The sequence below is a fragment of the Mus musculus genome, chromosome 7 (assembly GCF_000001635.26).
Source record: "Mus musculus strain C57BL/6J chromosome 7, GRCm38.p6 C57BL/6J".
NCBI lineage: Eukaryota > Metazoa > Chordata > Mammalia > Rodentia > Muridae > Mus > Mus musculus.
This window is the reverse complement of record NC_000073.6, coordinates 73,480,564-73,497,425: the sequence shown is the minus strand read 5'-3', so window position 1 is coordinate 73,497,425 and position 16,862 is coordinate 73,480,564. Positions and strand designations below refer to the sequence as shown.

At 41.4% G+C, this 16,862-nt stretch overlaps 1 protein-coding gene across 1 annotated transcript in view; it reads left to right on the top strand.

Annotated features, from left to right (window-relative positions):
• Chd2 (chromodomain helicase DNA binding protein 2) overlaps positions 1 to 16,862 on the top strand; it is a 115,095-nt gene that overhangs the window by 44,321 nt on the left and 53,912 nt on the right. The window contains exons 14-18 of the mRNA NM_001081345.2: positions 3,785 to 4,001; positions 6,002 to 6,091; positions 6,757 to 6,947; positions 12,829 to 13,017; positions 16,303 to 16,465. Coding sequence (NP_001074814.2) covers positions 3,785 to 4,001; positions 6,002 to 6,091; positions 6,757 to 6,947; positions 12,829 to 13,017; positions 16,303 to 16,465 — 850 coding nt within the window. The remainder of the gene's footprint in view (positions 1 to 3,784; positions 4,002 to 6,001; positions 6,092 to 6,756; positions 6,948 to 12,828; positions 13,018 to 16,302; positions 16,466 to 16,862) is intronic.

Sequence of the window (16,862 nt, the reverse complement as noted above, 5' to 3'; positions counted from 1 at the left end):
CCTGCTTGAGAGCTGCCCTGTGGGTACTGGGAACTGAGCTCAGGTCCTCAGGAAGAGCAGCGAGTGCTATTACTCACTGAGTGCTCGCTCCAGACCAACCCCTTCTTTGTGTCTTTACTGTTTTTTTTTTTAAATTAGGTATTTTCCTCAATACATTTCCAATGCTATCCCAAAAGTCCCCCATACCCCCCCCCCCCACTCCCCTACCCACCCACTCCCCTTTTTTGGCCCTGTGGCGTTCCCCTGTACTGGGGCATATAAAGTTTGCAAGTCCAATGGGCCTCTCTTTCCAGTGATGGCCGACTAGGCCATCTTTTGATACATATGCAGCTAGAGTCAACAGCTCTGGGGTACTGGTTAGTTCATAATGTTGTTCCACCTATAGGGTTGCAGATCCCTTTAGCTCCTTGGGTACTTTCTCTAGCTCCTCCATTGGGGGCCCTGTGATCCATCCAATAGCTGACTGTGAGCATCCACTTCTGTGTTTGCTAGGCCCCAGCATAGTCTCACAAGAGACAGACAGCTCTATCTGGGTCCTTTCAGCAAAATCTTGTTAGTGTATGCAATGGTGTCAGCGTTTGGAGGCTGATTATGGGATGGATCCCTGGATATGGCAATCACTAGATGGTCCATCCTTTCATCACAGCTCCAAATTTTGTCTCTGTAACTCCTTCCATGGGTGTTTTGTTCCCAATTTTAAGAAGGGGCAAAGTGTCCACACTTTTTGGTCTTCATTCTTCTTGAGTTTCATGCGTTTAGCAAATTGTATCTTATATCTTGGGTATCCTAAGTTTCTGGACTAATATCCACTTATCAGTGAGTACATATTGTGTTCGTTCCTTTGTGATTGGGTTACCTCACTCAGGATGATGCCCTCCAGCTCCATCCATTTGCCTAGGAATTTCATAAATTCATTCTTTTTAATAGCTGAGTAGTACTCCATTGTGTAAATGTACCACATTTGTGTCTTTACTTTTTATATTAATATAGATATCGATGGTTATTTCAGAATTAAATTATAGCTTGAAAAATAAAATACTCAAGTTTATCCTCAGGTTTAGGAAGATGGTCTCTAGTTATAAACGTATTTACACTAACTCTTACCAAGTGAGCACCTTCACGACTTGTCTTTTCAATTGAATGCAGTATTTAAGCCTGAAGAAACAATGTTGGAGTTTGACTGAGAAAAATGATTTTCATTAATGCTACCCGTTCTCGTGTAGGCAGAGTGAAATGTGGTGGGAGACATGTAGACAAGTAAACAGATATAAAAGTAGATGGAGACTTGGGAAAAAGGGCTTGGGTTGGTGGAGCAGGTATGAGATAAAAGGAAAATGGGGAGATTGATCAAAGAATGTTATGTGTATGAAATTGTAAAGCAAGTAATTTTTTTTGTTTTGTTTTTAAAAAAAAAAACAACTTTTTTGTCAGAAGATAGTGAGTCCTACTTTTTCTAAAGGATCAGTAAGAACTTAGATGTCACTAAAGAGGTCGTATGAGCCAGCACTTGTATTGTATGCTTGATGCTGCTCAGAATGAGACCGTGAGCTTTGTTCAGAGTTGCACAATGTTTGCTATATAGTCATTAGTGTGGGATTGATTGATTGATTGATTTTGACATAGTCTCTTGATGTAGTTCTGGCTTTCCCTAGGACTCGGCATGCTGACCAAACTGGCCTTTAACTAAAAGAGATCTGTTGTGATCTTGGCAAATTAAATGCTTTGTTTTTCTAGCCAGTATTACTAGCTAATACTATTTCTTTTTTTTTTTTTTAAAGATTTATTTATTTATTTTATGTAAGTACACTGTAGCTGTCTTCAGATACACCAGAAGAGGGCGTCAGATCTCATTACAGATGGTTGTGAGCCACCATGTGGTTGCTGGGAATTGAACTCAGGACCTTTGGAAGAGCAGTCAGTGCTCTTAACCACTGAGCCATCTCTCCAGCCCCCGCTAATACTATTTCTAGTATTAAATATTTTAATGCTCTGGTTCACTAGTGAAGCACATATTCATGCAAACCAGTTCATTAGGCGCAGAAACTTTTGGTTGAAATACAGTCCCAGTAGCTTGAGTATAGCTGCGAGCCGGAAGGGGTGGCTTGCTTGTGGGTAGTACTGTCTCTCCAGGCACAGGAACAAGAGTACAAACACCTTCAGGTCTGTGTGCTTTAAGCCTCCCTTGGTAAGGATTACCAACCAGCCACAGCTCCTGCAGAGAGTCTAGCTGCCAGCACTGGCCTTCCCTTGGCTTTGTCTTGTGCTTCTTCTACTTGTAAGCAGGTAGACTGATGTTTGTGTACCTCCAGAGACAGTAAGCAACCACAGTTAAATCCTGCAGATGTTTCTGAGATAAACAGCCAGAAAAGGTGGGAAAGAAGGGTAGACCCACCAAGAGCCTTCCTAAGCTAGGCTGGGCCAAGTCCTCCAAGAGGGACTTAGGCTTTGAAAGCAGGAAGGAGAGCTGGTGTCTGCAGGGAAATAGGAAGAGCCCCTGCCAAAGAGAGCCAGCCACTGAAGGGTTAAGCTGAATAGATGACACTGGGGTTAGGCCATCTATATATTCTAGCTTGAGAAGAACCCGGATGAGCTGCGGTACCCAGGAGAAACACAAAGTCATAAACACCCAACAAGTATCAGAGTTGTGAGGGTTCTTGAAGGGTTCTTTAGCCATCTCTCCAGCCTGTAATAGTGTTTACAGTGTATGTCATACTAGATCTCTAATTTCCTGCCATATAGGCTACTTTCTGTTTCCCAAATATACTTTTCTAACTGTGGAACTGTGTTCATTTTCTTCATTTGTCTTTCTTTTTATATTTTTACAACAGAAAAAAAAAAAGAAAGAAAGAGAGAGAGAGAGAGAGAGAGAGAGAGAGAGAAAGAAAGAGAGAGAGAGAAAGAGAGAGAGAAAGAAAGGAAAGTGGAGTTACAGCTTCTTTTCTAGTCCTGGCCCATGAGCACTTGCATCAGTCTTCCAAGGTGCTTGTTCAGTGTTCAGAATCCTCTACTACTACTAGCTCTTTAAGGCAGAGGCAGGAGGATTGCAGATCCCAGATCAACCTGGACTACACAGAGAGAATCTACTTCATAGAAAACAAAACAAAAAATGAAAAACCAAAACAATCCCCTTAGAATCCTACAGTCTTTCTTGAATATTCTCATTCAGTTGCAATGAGGCCAGGAATTGTCAACTGTGTCTTATTTAAAACAGTTCCTCTTTGCCTAAAATATACAAGGCCTTGGGCACTGTCTCTAGCACTACACACAATACAAAAACCTATCCCTTTATACCTGCATCAAGTAGGTCTATAAAATAGTAGATGTTGTATTGATGAGTCAAGTGGAATGCAGTAGGATGGAGAAGGTAATTTGAGCAGAGGCACAGGACTGTTGGTATAGTGTTCAACAGCAAGGCTGATAGCCAATTTACTCCTTTGTATATGAATGAACCCAAGGCTACATGCCGTATGCTTCCATGATAAAGCTTGGCTTCTCTGTTAGAGGGATAGCCTAGTGAAGACTATGTAATTCAGAGCCTTGGGTCTAAGATGGGAACCTTACATGTCATCTAAATATTGGATGCACTTACAGATAAGTGTCTGGTTGTTATTTCTGTCTTCTGCTTTCTTCCATATTTAGGATTCATGTGTCACTGAAGATGAGGAGAAATTCATTGAAAGGACAAACTGATGCTTTCCTTTGTGATTATTGTGAACTGTGTATTTTGCACATAGTGTTTTTGTCAATATCTAATTGCTTCGTTTGTATTGTTTTCTTCATGCAGAAGTAACAGTGTAATCCTTGCTGATGAAATGGGCCTAGGAAAGACCATCCAGACCATATCGTTTCTCTCCTACCTGTTCCACCAGCACCAGCTCTATGGGCCTTTTCTTATAGTTGTTCCCTTGTCCACCCTTACCTCATGGCAGAGAGAGTTTGAGATCTGGGCACCAGAGATTAATGTCGTGGTTTACATAGGTGACCTGATGAGCAGAAATACGGTGCGTAAAGAAAAAGAGTTGAAGTGGTATGGGAGTTAGAAATGTAGTTTGGAGATTGAGTCTGTTTTATAGATGCATCAGTAAACTCTTTCAAATACTCTACTGTGCTCTTAGTACTCGCAGTTGTGAGTATGCAACTCAGATAGTCTTTAAAACATTGAACAAGCCTTTAATCCCAGCACTTAGGTAGAAGCAGGCGGATTTCTGAGTTCAAGGCCAGCCTGGTCTACAGAGTGAGTTCCAGAGCAGCCAGGGCTACACAGAGAAACCCTGTCTGGAAAAAAACCCCAACCAAACAAACAAAAAAACCAAACCAACAAACACAACATTGACCAAGGAGCATGTTATGTTTTAAGACAGCAGTTGCACTGGAGTCTCTCTTAGCTGGATTATAGTGGTTCTCTTCTCTCCAATTTTTTCTTCTCTCTGCCCTCCCTTCTCCACTCCCTACCAGAGTCTTACTATGTAGCTCAGGCAAGCCTCTAACTTGTGGCACTCCTCCTGCCTCAGCCTCCTGAGAGCTATGATCAGTGGCTTGCATCACAGCTAGTTTGGTTTTTATATTTATGGCCGCCCTATAAAGGAGAACTACATTTCTAGGAGTCTTGTTTAGTATCAAACATTGACTTGAGCATCATGAATTTAGCACACAATAAATTTGTCTTTGTTTAGCAAAATATGTTTTTGAGAAATGAATGACTTTTTCAGTACTTACTGTGTGTGAATTCTTGTGTTAGGTACTGTAACCCTTATGATAGTCTTCAAAATTGATAGCAGCTGTCTCCCATGACAATAGCTGTCCAGGGTGTCTGTCTAACCCTTTCGTTTAGATGGAGCCTGAGCTCTTGAGCTATGAGTCTGTCTGGTCCTGGAGCTTTGCTCTTGTGCCCTTCACTTTCACATGGGTTTTGGAGATGCTTGTAGTAAGAGCCGGCCACTGGGAATCTTCAGTGTTTAGGATAAATGCTGCAAACATATTTTCATAGATTCAAACTTGTCTTTGTTAAATGCTGTCATTTAAACAGTCTGATTTGGGTTTGGGTTGTACCTAAGTGATTGACTGTAGCATGCTTAAGGCTCTGGGTTTAAATTGCCAGCTCTGCAAGCAAAACAAAACAAAACAAAACAAAAAATATCTGAATTATAAACTGTACTAGGTTTCCTGGCCCTAATTTTAATTTGGTAGTTATTAAAGGAGAAAGCAAACCAGTATTTTGCTTTGTGGCAGGCACCCACTACTCCTCTTCAGTGGCAGTTAGCTGCAAGTCCTCACTTCCTTTCCCTTTTGTTCCTAAGTCATTAAATCCTAAGAATGGAGAAGATTCATGGTGTTTGCTGAGTTTGATCACAGTTCACTGTGGATTCATTAATTCTCCAGTCTCTTTACATTCCTTACTATTTTCTACTTATTAAATTATATTTTTCACTCTATAAAATTTGTTTTTCTCAGGGGATATAGCTGTTATGATTAATGAAATTTCTGGTCAAACTATTGATTATAATTTGTTACTTCTTAATAAATATCATCATATGCAAAGAATAATGGAAATTTCATTTCCCTAAGTCTGGAAAAGCCGTACTTTATTTAGTTATAAAAGATTTTTTTTCCCTTCTGAGACAAGCTTTCTGTATTTCAAGAAACTCAGAGAAATCAGCCTGCCTCTGCCTCCTAAGTGCTGAGTTTAAAGATGTGTGCCAGCATGCCTGATAAAGTCCACAACTTTAATTGCTGATAAGTTCTGCACACATAGTCAGATCTTAGCAGGAGGGTTTGGTTTATTTGAAATGATAATAAAGTTTTTCCTGCTCAGCGGTCTGTAGTTTGACTCTGACTTTCAATGTTCTAGCTTGGGTTACAGCAAGTCTTCTTAGAGTGCATAGGTTGTTCATGCAATTCTCATGAGACTTGTTTGCTGTTTCTATTGCATTTATTATAAGACTTGTTTCAGACACTTGGAAATAGAAATTGTGTCTTAATTATTGTTTTTCTCTTCTTGTAGATAAGGGAATATGAGTGGATTCATTCTCAAACCAAAAGGTTGAAGTTCAATGCACTTATAACAACATATGAGATCCTCCTAAAAGATAAGGTAATTAGTAATAAAGGTTAAGTCTTGCCCCTGTGTATCCTGTTAAATAGTGGGGCTGTGCATCCCACTTGTCATGCTTTCTTGCTCCGTTTAAAAGGTGAAACAAACAAACTTAAAATGTTCCTCAATTACTAAAATTGTGAAAACCAACCTCACCGTATGGGAGCTTAGGGTGGCTTAATCCAGTTGCAAGGATGCAAGAGGAAAGGGTATCGAGGGTGCACTGAGGTATTCTACAATAATTGGAGAGTTCTTTCTAAAGTTACTAAGTGGTAAATGCTTTTATTCTATATTCAGTGTTGTGTTCTTGTTGTTTCCTGTGTTGCAAGGTTGGGGTGATAAAATAGGCAAGAGAAGAATCTTTTGAAGACAAAGTAACCTAGAGTTTTTGTTTCTGTTTTTGTTCAGCATACCAGTTTCCAGCCTCTTGAAGGGGCTTGTAGTAGTAGATTGTATAAGAGATTCACTTGCAGCTTTAGATGAGCTTGAATTTGGCCATTGATAGAATGAGCAGAAGAGTCCTAATATGTATTAAATATGTGAAGAATAATTGTGTCTACATGTGTACCTTTGTAATGGAATTTGTACAGAAATTACTTAGCTGTGTAAGTACTTCTGGGTGCCCTTCTGACCTGGTGGCTCATCTGTTCTATTTTTCACTTTAGACCGTGCTGGGCAGTATTAACTGGGCCTTCCTGGGAGTAGATGAAGCCCATCGGTTGAAGAATGATGACTCTTTATTGTATAAAACTCTGATTGATTTCAAGTCCAACCATAGGCTACTGATCACGGGCACCCCTCTTCAGAATTCCCTCAAGGAACTTTGGTCCTTGCTGCACTTTATTATGCCGGAGAAGTAAGCTCCTTCCTGTTTGTTTCAAAAGGTGCTAGAATGTCTAATATGCTAGTTCTCCCTCCTGCTTCCCCAACCCCCCTTTTTTGTAGTTTTGAGAAAGGGTCTTACTATGTGATTTTGGCTATCCTGTAATTATGTAGACCAGGGTGGCATCAGTTTTAGAGAGATCTGCCTGCCTTGGCCTCTCAAATCCTAATATTAAACGCTGTACCACCACGCCTGGAAACTTTCTGATGTTCTTAATAGACGTAGCAGAGCTGCTAGCATGGGGAGCATAAAGCATTCATCTGTGGCAGAAGCAGCTCTGTTAAGATCTTGTAGCATAAGGGATAGAAGCTAAGAATGTGCCTGGTAAGGAGGGTTATGTAGTTGCCCACCACAGGTTTGAGTTAGTTAAAGATTTGGGAAATAAGACATGAGAGACAGGTAGGATGGTGACGCTTCTTACAATCAATCCCAGCACTTGGGAAGTTAAAGCAGGAAGGAAGGAAGGAATTCACTACCAGCTATTGAGTGCAAGCCCACTGTTAGCTCCATGTGACTCTCTGCCTCAGAAAGCATAAATCAGAACAAAGTCTCAAAGCCACATGAGTGAAGTATATGACGTATGTAGTCTGACATGCCTTAAACGCAGTCTGTGATAGTAGAAGCATCGGTTTTAGTTCTTACTCAAGCCAAGGTGCCTCTGAAGGTACTCTGGTTTATTTCTGTTAGATAAATTGTATAGGACAGATACATAGTATATATATTCATTTGGCTGACTTAAAATTGTCTAGTGTTGCTCAGTGACAACTTAGGACAAAGTCTAAATTGGTTCGTTTAGTTTGGAAGACTGTAGAGAGCTGGACCCTGGGTCATATTGGCTCATAACTCTTGTCCCACTACGCATTATGGATCAGCTGTCCTTGCCATCTTTCTGTCTCTCACACGCTGAGCCATTCCTGCTCTGTTCATCTGGAATGTTGCTTCTCTCTGTGTTGACCTGGCACTCACCTCTTTTCTTATCTTCCTTCCGACCCCCTTCCTGTTTCGCTGCATTTCCCTGACTTAGGCTTGTGGAAATACTAGGAATCTCACTTGTCTTATTCCTCTGTGATTCTCATTGTCTGGCGTAGTAACTACTACACAGGAAGCAATGTAATTACTGATTGTACAAGTGACATAATTGTAGAATGTTCCATAATTTATTTCATTGTAATGACTAAGGATGTTAAACATCATCTCATTTTTCTTTGGCTATTTGAGCTTCTTTAGTGAAATATTTATTCAAATCTTTTGCTGTTAAGAAAATTAGAGAGGACTGGGCAGGCACACACTTTTAACTCCAGCACTCAGGAGGCAAAGGCAGGGAAATCTCTTGAGTTCAAGGCCAGACTGGTGTACAGAGCAAGTTCTAGGACAACCAAGGCTACCCAGAGAAACCCTGTCTCAAAAATGAAAGAAAAAATGAGACCGGGGCTAGAGAGCTGGTTAAGAGCACTTGCTGTTCTTGCAGGAGACCTGGGTTCAGTTCCCATACTGTCCATAGTGGCCCACAACTGTTTGTAATGCCCAGCCCTAGGGAATATGAAATCCTTTTTAGCTCTGCAGGTACTACAGGTACTTGGTGCAGTAACACACATCCTGACAAAGACACCTAAAATAAAGTTAAATAGAATTTTAACAGCACTGCTTCAGCTCTTAAAAATTGTTGGGGTTGGAGAGATGGCTCAGCCATTAAAAGCACTGACTGCTCCTCCAGAGGTCCTGAGTTCAATTCCTAGCAACCACATGGTAGCTTACAAACATCTATAATGGGATCTAATGCCATATTCTGGTGTGTCTGAAGATAGCTACAGTATATTCACATACATAAAATAAAATAAAAAATTATGTTAATGAGTTGAACAGTTCATGTCTATAAAACAGTCCTGGATGCAATTTCTCTACTGGCTTGTGACTGGCTTTTTGTTTTCTTTACTTTTTGAGGTTTTATTTATTCATTTATTTATTTAGGCTTTTATTTATTTATTTATTTATTTATTTATTTGATATTTTCTTTATATACATTTCAAATGCTATCCTGAAAGTATACCCTCCCCCTGCCCTGTTCCCCTACCCACCCACTCCTGCTTCTTGGCCCTGGCATTCCCCTGTACTGGGGCATGTAAAATTTGCAAGACCAAGGGGCCTCTCTTCCCTGTGATGGCCGACTAGGCCATCTTCTGCTTTATATACAGCTAGAGACATGAGCTCTGGGGGTACTAGTTAGTTCATATTGTTCCACTTCTAGGGTTGCAGACCCCTTCAGCTCCTTGGGTGCTTTCTCTAGCTTCTCCATTGGGGGCCCTGTGTTCCATCCAATAGATGACTGTGAGCATCCACTTCTGTATTTGCCAGGCACTGGCATAACCTGATAGGAGACAGCTTTAACAGGGTCCCTTCAGTAAAATCTTTCTGGCATATGCAATAGTGTCTGGATTGTTTTATTTTCATAACATCTTTTGAAGAGACAGATTTTAACTTTGTTTTTGTTTTTTTTTTTTGGTTTTGGTTTTGGTTTTTTTGAGACAGGGTTTCTCTTTGTAGCCCTGGCTGTCCTGGAACTCACTCTGTAGACCAGGCTGGCCTCGAACTCAGAAATCCACCTGCCTCTACCCCCCAAGTGCTGGGATTAAAGGCGTGCACCACCACTGCCAGCCAGATTTTAACTTTTAAATATAATTTATCAAGTTATTTTTGTGTGCTATGTGTATAACAGGTAGGTCTAACCATGGGCCCAGAAGACATTGTTGTTTTATAAATTTCAGCTGTCACATTAGGTGTATATTTTATTCTGCCCCACTGAATGCATGATGGGTCAGGACCTTGGTTCAGTTTTATTTTCCTCACCGAGCAATTTGGAAAGTTGTTACGCACCATTGGTTGAAGGCAGCATCTTGCAAAGATCTTGGTTGAGACAGAAAGGATGTCCTCGTGCTCTGTCCGCCGGGATGCTCCTGTCTGTTGTCCTGTGCAGCGCTGCCTTAGTTCTGCTTCACTCTAGTGTTTAACATGGAGGATGTAAGACTCGGCTTCAGTCTTTCTCAGAACATTTGTCTTCTCAGGCTTTAGTTTCTATTTCAAGATCAGCTCATTAATTTCTGGGGGAATTCTGTTTGCATTGCATTGTATCTACATATCAGTTAAGGGAGAGTTATTAATCTAATAATAACTGTGCCTTCTATTCCATGGTCAAGGAAGGTTTTCTCTATTTAGCTGTGAAATTTTTCTCAGTAGTTTTTAGTGGTTTCATTGTTGACAAATTTTAAACTATTTTTGTTGAATTTTAAATCATGGTTGCAGTTTTGGACATTTTGTTATTTTGGTAAGATGCTGAGGATAGAACTCAGGACTGTGTGTGTGAGAGTGTGTGTGATGACTAGGTGGGTCAGTGCTCTTTGCTGAGCTAAGTGTATACCTTGAACCCTCTTACACTGTTCTTTTCATCTCATTTAGACTGACTAGAGTCTAGAGCTACAGTTAGAAAGAACTGCAGCTGAGCATAGAGACAGAGTCTATCTAGTGCTACAGTTGAGCATAGAACTATGCGTAGACTTTAGAGCTACAGTTAAGTATAGATCTACAGAGTCAAGAGCAGTGGCTCAAGACCCCTTTGGGGGTTGAACAACCCTTTCACAAGAGTTGCCTAAGACACATATATTTACATTACCATTCATAGTAGTAGCAAGATTACAGTTGGGAAGTAGCGATGAAAATAATTTTTAAATTTTTAAAAAAATTTATTTTATTTTATGTATATTGAATACAGTTAACTATCTTTAGCCACACCAGAAGGGGGCATCAGATTTCATTACAGATGTTAGTGGGAATTGAACTCAGGACCTCTGGAAGAGTAGTCAGTGCTCTTAACCGCTGAACCGTCCCTCCAGCCTGAAAATAATTTTTTGTTTGGGGGATCAGCACATCATGAACGCTGGCCTAGAGGTACAGTGTGTACAGAGCTACAGTTTAGGAGATAGAGCCACGACTAGAATCTAGAGCTACAGATAGAGAGCAGGGGTACAGTTGACAGTTATATAGTTATCATATTCATATTTACAATCTTGTTCCTGTAACTTTGTTATCAATTTTCTTTGTATTTTTACTTATAGGACCATATTTCTGCCCTTACAGGCTTTTAAATGTCTTTCTTACGTGAATGCTTTTTATATCTTGTCTACCTTAAACTGTAGAATGTTGAATAGAATTAGCTGGTGGAAGTGAAACGATCGATACAGTTTTTGTTTTTTCCCTTTGCTTCGGTTGAGACAGTTTCTTGTATATAAATGATACTGTTGAACCCTGTCGCGCCCGCTCTCGACCAGCAAGAACGACGCGACCACCAGTCCTTCTAACAGCAGTTTACTCAGTCCTGATTCTTCTTGTTTATATCTCCCCCGAACCCTGGGCCTCTCACTCCTTTTATACTCTCTCTCATCCACGCACCGCAGGCCACGCCCCCTCGCCAGTCACGAGGCTTCAGCTAATCAGGGCAGCAGGGGCAAATCTCCACCAAATTGGATTCACCTGTATCCTGGTACACCTGCGCAGCACTCAAGATGTTTGTGTCTTATATGAGGAAGTCAGGTGCAAGTCATATGACTTAGCTGCAGTCCCTGGCGCCTTTGGGACTGCCGCCACACCCGCTCCCCACAGAACCCCTTCCTGTCATTCAGCTACTTATTCCTGTTTGTTCTTTACTGCCTAGTATTTATACTTTCAGTGTATTATTTAATTCCTAGTTAGTGTTATTATTTTAAATTATTTCTTCGTGGATTCTCTACGGTTTTTGTATTCTAGCCTAATCTTTAGGTTAATGCTGACTAACTTAAATTCTCCATAGGTTGGGAACCTAGCACACCGTGGTAGAATTGTTGGTTGACACAGAATTAAGGAAACTTTTCCTTCCTTCCTTCCTTCCTTCCTTCCTTCCTTCCTTCCTTCCTTCCTTCCTTGCTTCCTTCCTCTTTCTTCCTCTTTCTTCCCTCCTGCTCTTTTTTTTCCCTTCCTCACTACAGTATTTTCTGGGGTAGAGTCCCTCTGCACCCCTCCATTCAGTGCTGTCTCTTGGCTTTTCATCTTTACCAAAGTTAATGTTTTGGGTTGTCTTGGACACTCTCCTCCTCACTGGAGCTGACTTGGGTCATGTTTCTTGTAGGACGTCTGACAGCATTCTTGGAGTTTGCCCACTACGGGCCAGTTGTCACAACTAAAATATCTGCAGATATTGCTTACCACTGTCTTCCTTGGGAGTGGAGGAGTGATCGCAGACTGAGCAGCGCTGTTTAATTCTGGGCTGGAGTCTTTTTGTCAGTGTCCTTTCATAGTGTCCTTTGTCTTCACTGCTCTGCCATCTCTCCAGCCTGGTGTGTCCTTTCTCATTGCTGGTTTTTGTCCCTTGTCAGTTAACTGCATCCATTTTTCCTTCCCAAGAAATTACAGTCACTGGCGGCCATCTTAGTCACCTTACACAATTTCTGACAGGGTACCTGACAAAAGCCGCTTTAGGGGAGGGTTTCTTTTGGCTTAGAGTTGTAGCACACAGCCCATCATGTCTGGGAAACCTTGGTGGCGGGAGCAGACGGCAGCAGCTCATGCTGAGTTAGCAGGACACAGGCAACTTTGAGTGCTTGTGCTCAGTTTGCTTGCTTTCTGTCAGGCAGCAAGGATCTACCTGCTGAGCCAGCCTTGTCCCTTTTAGAAAGTTTAGAATTACATTTTGTTTATTCCCTCTCTTTTATTGAAGATTCAGTGATGGGCAAAATTGGCCTTTCCTGGCAGGACAGATTGAGATTTTTTTCCCCTACCCCTAGATCAGTTCTTTCCCTGTGTGTAACTAACATGACGATTTCCTCTGTAGGTTTGAGTTCTGGGAAGATTTTGAAGAAGACCATGGAAAAGGGAGAGAGAATGGCTACCAGAGTCTTCATAAGGTACTAGAGCCTTTTCTTCTTCGAAGAGTCAAAAAAGATGTGGAGAAATCCCTTCCTGCCAAAGTGGAGCAGATTCTCAGGGTGGAGATGTCAGCCCTTCAGAAACAGTATTATAAGTAAGTTCCTGCCGAGAGGTAGATGGTTTTCAAGTAATTCATGCCTTTCTAAAAGTAAAACCTGAACATAGGTTTTGGTTTTGGTCTTCCCCTTCCCCTTTCCCTTCCCCGCCCCTCCCCCTTTGCCTCCCCCTCTCTCTTCCTTTATTTCTTCCTTTTTTTTTTTTAAAGTTAAGCCTAGAACCTTGTAAATCTTGGCAAGTACTCAGTAGTAAAGCTTTCTGTTCTTTGAGACAGGTTATCTGTGCACCTCTACCTGGCCTTGGCTTGCTAGAGACCACAGAGCTTTGTCTGTAAACTCAACACAGATTTTGGTTGAATTTCATACTCAGCCAGAAGAAAAGGTCTGCCTGTCTGCCTGCCTGCCTTTCTTCCTTCCTTCCTTTCTTCCTTCCTTCCTTCCTTCCTTCCTCCTTCCTTCCCTCCCTCCTTCTCTCCCTCTCTCCCTCCCCTCTTTCTTTCTTCTTTTCTTTTCTTTTCTTTTCTTTTCTTTTCTTTTCTTTTCTTTTCTTTTCTTTCCTTTCCTTTCCTTTCCTTTCCTTTCCTTTCCTTTCCTTTCCCTCCCTCCCTCCCCCCTCCCTCCCTCCCTCCTTCTTCCTTCCTTCCTTCCTTCCTTCCTTCCTTCCTTCCTTCCTTCCTTTCTTTCTTTCTTTCTTTCTTTCTTTCTTTCTTTCTTTCTTTCTTTCTTTCTTTCTTTCTTTCTCCCCTCTACACAGGATTTCTATGTGTGGCACTGACTGTCCTGGTTTTTGCTTTGTAGACCAGGCTGCCCTCAAATTCATAGAGATCCGTCTGCTTCTTCCTCTGGATCGCTGGGATTAAAAGCATGTACCACCAACTAGGAAGGTGGTTTTTTTTTTCCCCCCATTTGAGTAAGAGAGAGTTTACATAGTACTTTCAGTTATGTAAATGATCTGAAGATCAAAATGTTTTCAGGTTTATTTATTTTATGTTATATATATATATCAGAGTTTTGCCTGCATGCATGTATGTATGTTGTCTTTAGAAATTAGAAGAGGGTGTTAGCTCTCCTGGAACTGGAGTTAAGGATGGTTGTTGAGTGCTGGGAACCACACCTAGGTCATCTGCAAGATCAGCAGATGTTCTTACCTACCGAGTCAGCTCCTTAAGTTTTAGTGCTAGTACTCTTACTCTGATCAGTTAAGCTAAACAATTTTTTGTTTTCCATTCATTAAATCTTCCTTGAAGTCTTTTTTTTTTAATGTTAGACATTAGCTACTAGAAATAATGAAGATGAATGGAACATATCCCTTCCAGAAGCCTTGTATGGCTAGAAACAAGTCATTGTGCACAGTCATGGAAGACAGACATGTGCAAGGAGAGCCGTGGAGAGGTAGCGTTGCCCCCTGGCACAGAGCGAGCACCCCTTCCTTTCTAGTCCTCCGAGTGGCATGGACAGGTCACGGTTTGTGCCTTAACATATCGTACAGAACCTAGAAAACAGTGAATCTGGTATAGATGGCAGCAACACATGTGCTTGTTATGGGCATTCGCATTTAGTTTCATGACTGGGATGCATTTGTGTGTGTGCGTATGCATGTGTCTGGATAGCAAACCCAGGGCCTCACACGTGCGGGCAGCACCGACTGCCCTACTATGTTTAGCCCATGTGTCTTGTAGAAATATCACATAGACAAATTAGTATGGTAACTTCTCACTGCCCATAACCTAGCTTCAGGCCTTTCCAGTTCACCCATGTTTCCTGTTTTAGTGTATGTTTCTGAAATAAAGAGACTTCTTTTACTTAAAATGATTTATTTTTTATTTTTATTTCTTGTGCATTCATATTTTGCCTGCTTGTATGTCTGTGTGAAATTGTTGGATCCCCTGAAACTACAGTTACAGGCGGTTATGAGCTGTCATGTGGATACTGGGAATTGAGCCTTGGTCCTCTGGAAGAGCAGCCACTGCTCTTAATCTCTGAGCTATTTCTTCAGCTCCAAAAAGACTGATTGCTTATTCTTTAGAAGTTTGCCTTGTTATCATGCCTAAAAGTAGTTGATAATCTCTTAACAGTTTAATAGTATGCAGAGAATATTTATATTCCTCAGTTGGAGCACATATATACACAGTCATACACAGGAACACCCATGATATTTTGTTTGTTTCAGGATCTGTGCAGCTCTTTATCTAGTATAATTTGTTGTATGGCTTTCATATATTCTGTAGACAAACACCGACTTTATCTTTTTAAGATAGTCTTGTGGATAGCACAAGCTGGGTTCAAACTGATGTTTCTTTATACCTCAGTCTCCTTAGTGCTGTGTGTTTCAGTACATTCTGACTTTGTAAATTGTGCATGTGTTCATGTTTCTATGTGTTCATTTATACACACGCACACTTCATCCTTATCTCAGTGCCCCTGCATTTGATTAGGTCTGTTTAAGGTATGGTGTGGAATTTTCCATCTGTGGCATCATGTTCATCCTTCAAACGTTTTGGAGTTTGGAATTCGGAGTTCTGGTTCAGGAATGCTATTCTTATTATAATTGATAGCTGCTTTATTCTCTAAATGATAGAGTGCACCATATTCATGTTAACCATTTTTCTCTCTCAAACCAGAGCCAACCAGTCACTTAAGGAGTTTTACCTACTAGTTTACTGGAGGATGGTACTTGGAGAGTGCACATTCGTGGTCTAGGGTCTCTTTGTGGATAACACTTTAACGAGTTCTTTACAACTAAATAGTACCATATTTTCTTTCTCTTTGTGGGTTTGGCTAGGTTTTAGATCTCCTTCCTTCCCTCAGCATCTTAGTTGTTGATACCCTTCTGTCTGTCTTCCACTTCTCTCCACATCCCTTTGACAGAATCTCACTGTATAGTCTCTCCCTTGGCTTGTCCTTAATACTCCTCTAGACTCAGCCTCCTGAGTGCTGGGATAAAGGACAGAATCATGGTTGTGCTCCATGCAGGCACCCTTACCTGGGATACTGACTATTCCATTTGAATGTGGATAGGTAGTGTATTTAGCCCGTTCTCTGCTCACTTGGGCTTTCTCAAAGGATTTTTTAAACACACACACACACACACACACACACACACACACGAGTGTGTCTTTAGCCTTCTAGAATTGTCTTTTAGATTTCCTGTGATCAGTGAGGTTGACGTACTTGGTTCAATCATTGACCTTTTTACGCCTGCCTGCAGATGTGAAGGATCATGTTTAGGTTACAGGAGACAGAAAGTAAAAATCTGTCTTTTCACTTTGCTTTCCTACAGCGCCGTAAGCCCTGCTTACTTGAATGAATGTTTCCCATTGCAGATGGATCCTGACCAGGAATTACAAGGCTCTTGCCAAAGGGACCAGAGGCAGCACATCTGGCTTCCTTAATATCGTGATGGAGCTGAAAAAGTGCTGCAACCACTGTTATCTGATCAAAGCTCCCGAGGACAGCGAGAGGGAGAGCGGCCAGGAGGTCCTTCAGGTGAGCACCTCCTCTTGCTCGCACTCGCCCTCTGGAGTGAGTCAGGGCTGTTTTAGAGTTTTATTTGAAGTATAAGTATTCCTTCTCTTCCTTGATTATCCTTCAAGGAGTATCAAAGGAAGCTTTCAAAAACACAAGGAAAGCCAGACGTCAGTAGTGGCGTGGAATTGAGAGAGCCCTTGGATATGACAGGGGTGTTTGGATATGTGCTGGAGGCAGAAGCGACTTAAGTTTGAGAACAGCTTGTTCAAGGCTCACATGAGCTACATAGTGAGACCTTGTCTCCAAAGGAGCAAGCATGATGAGGAAACTCAGTAACAATGCTGGAAGTACATAGTAGCGTGGGTGCCGCGTTTAAAGAGCACTGTGTTTGAACATAACGAGTGAGATGTCTTCT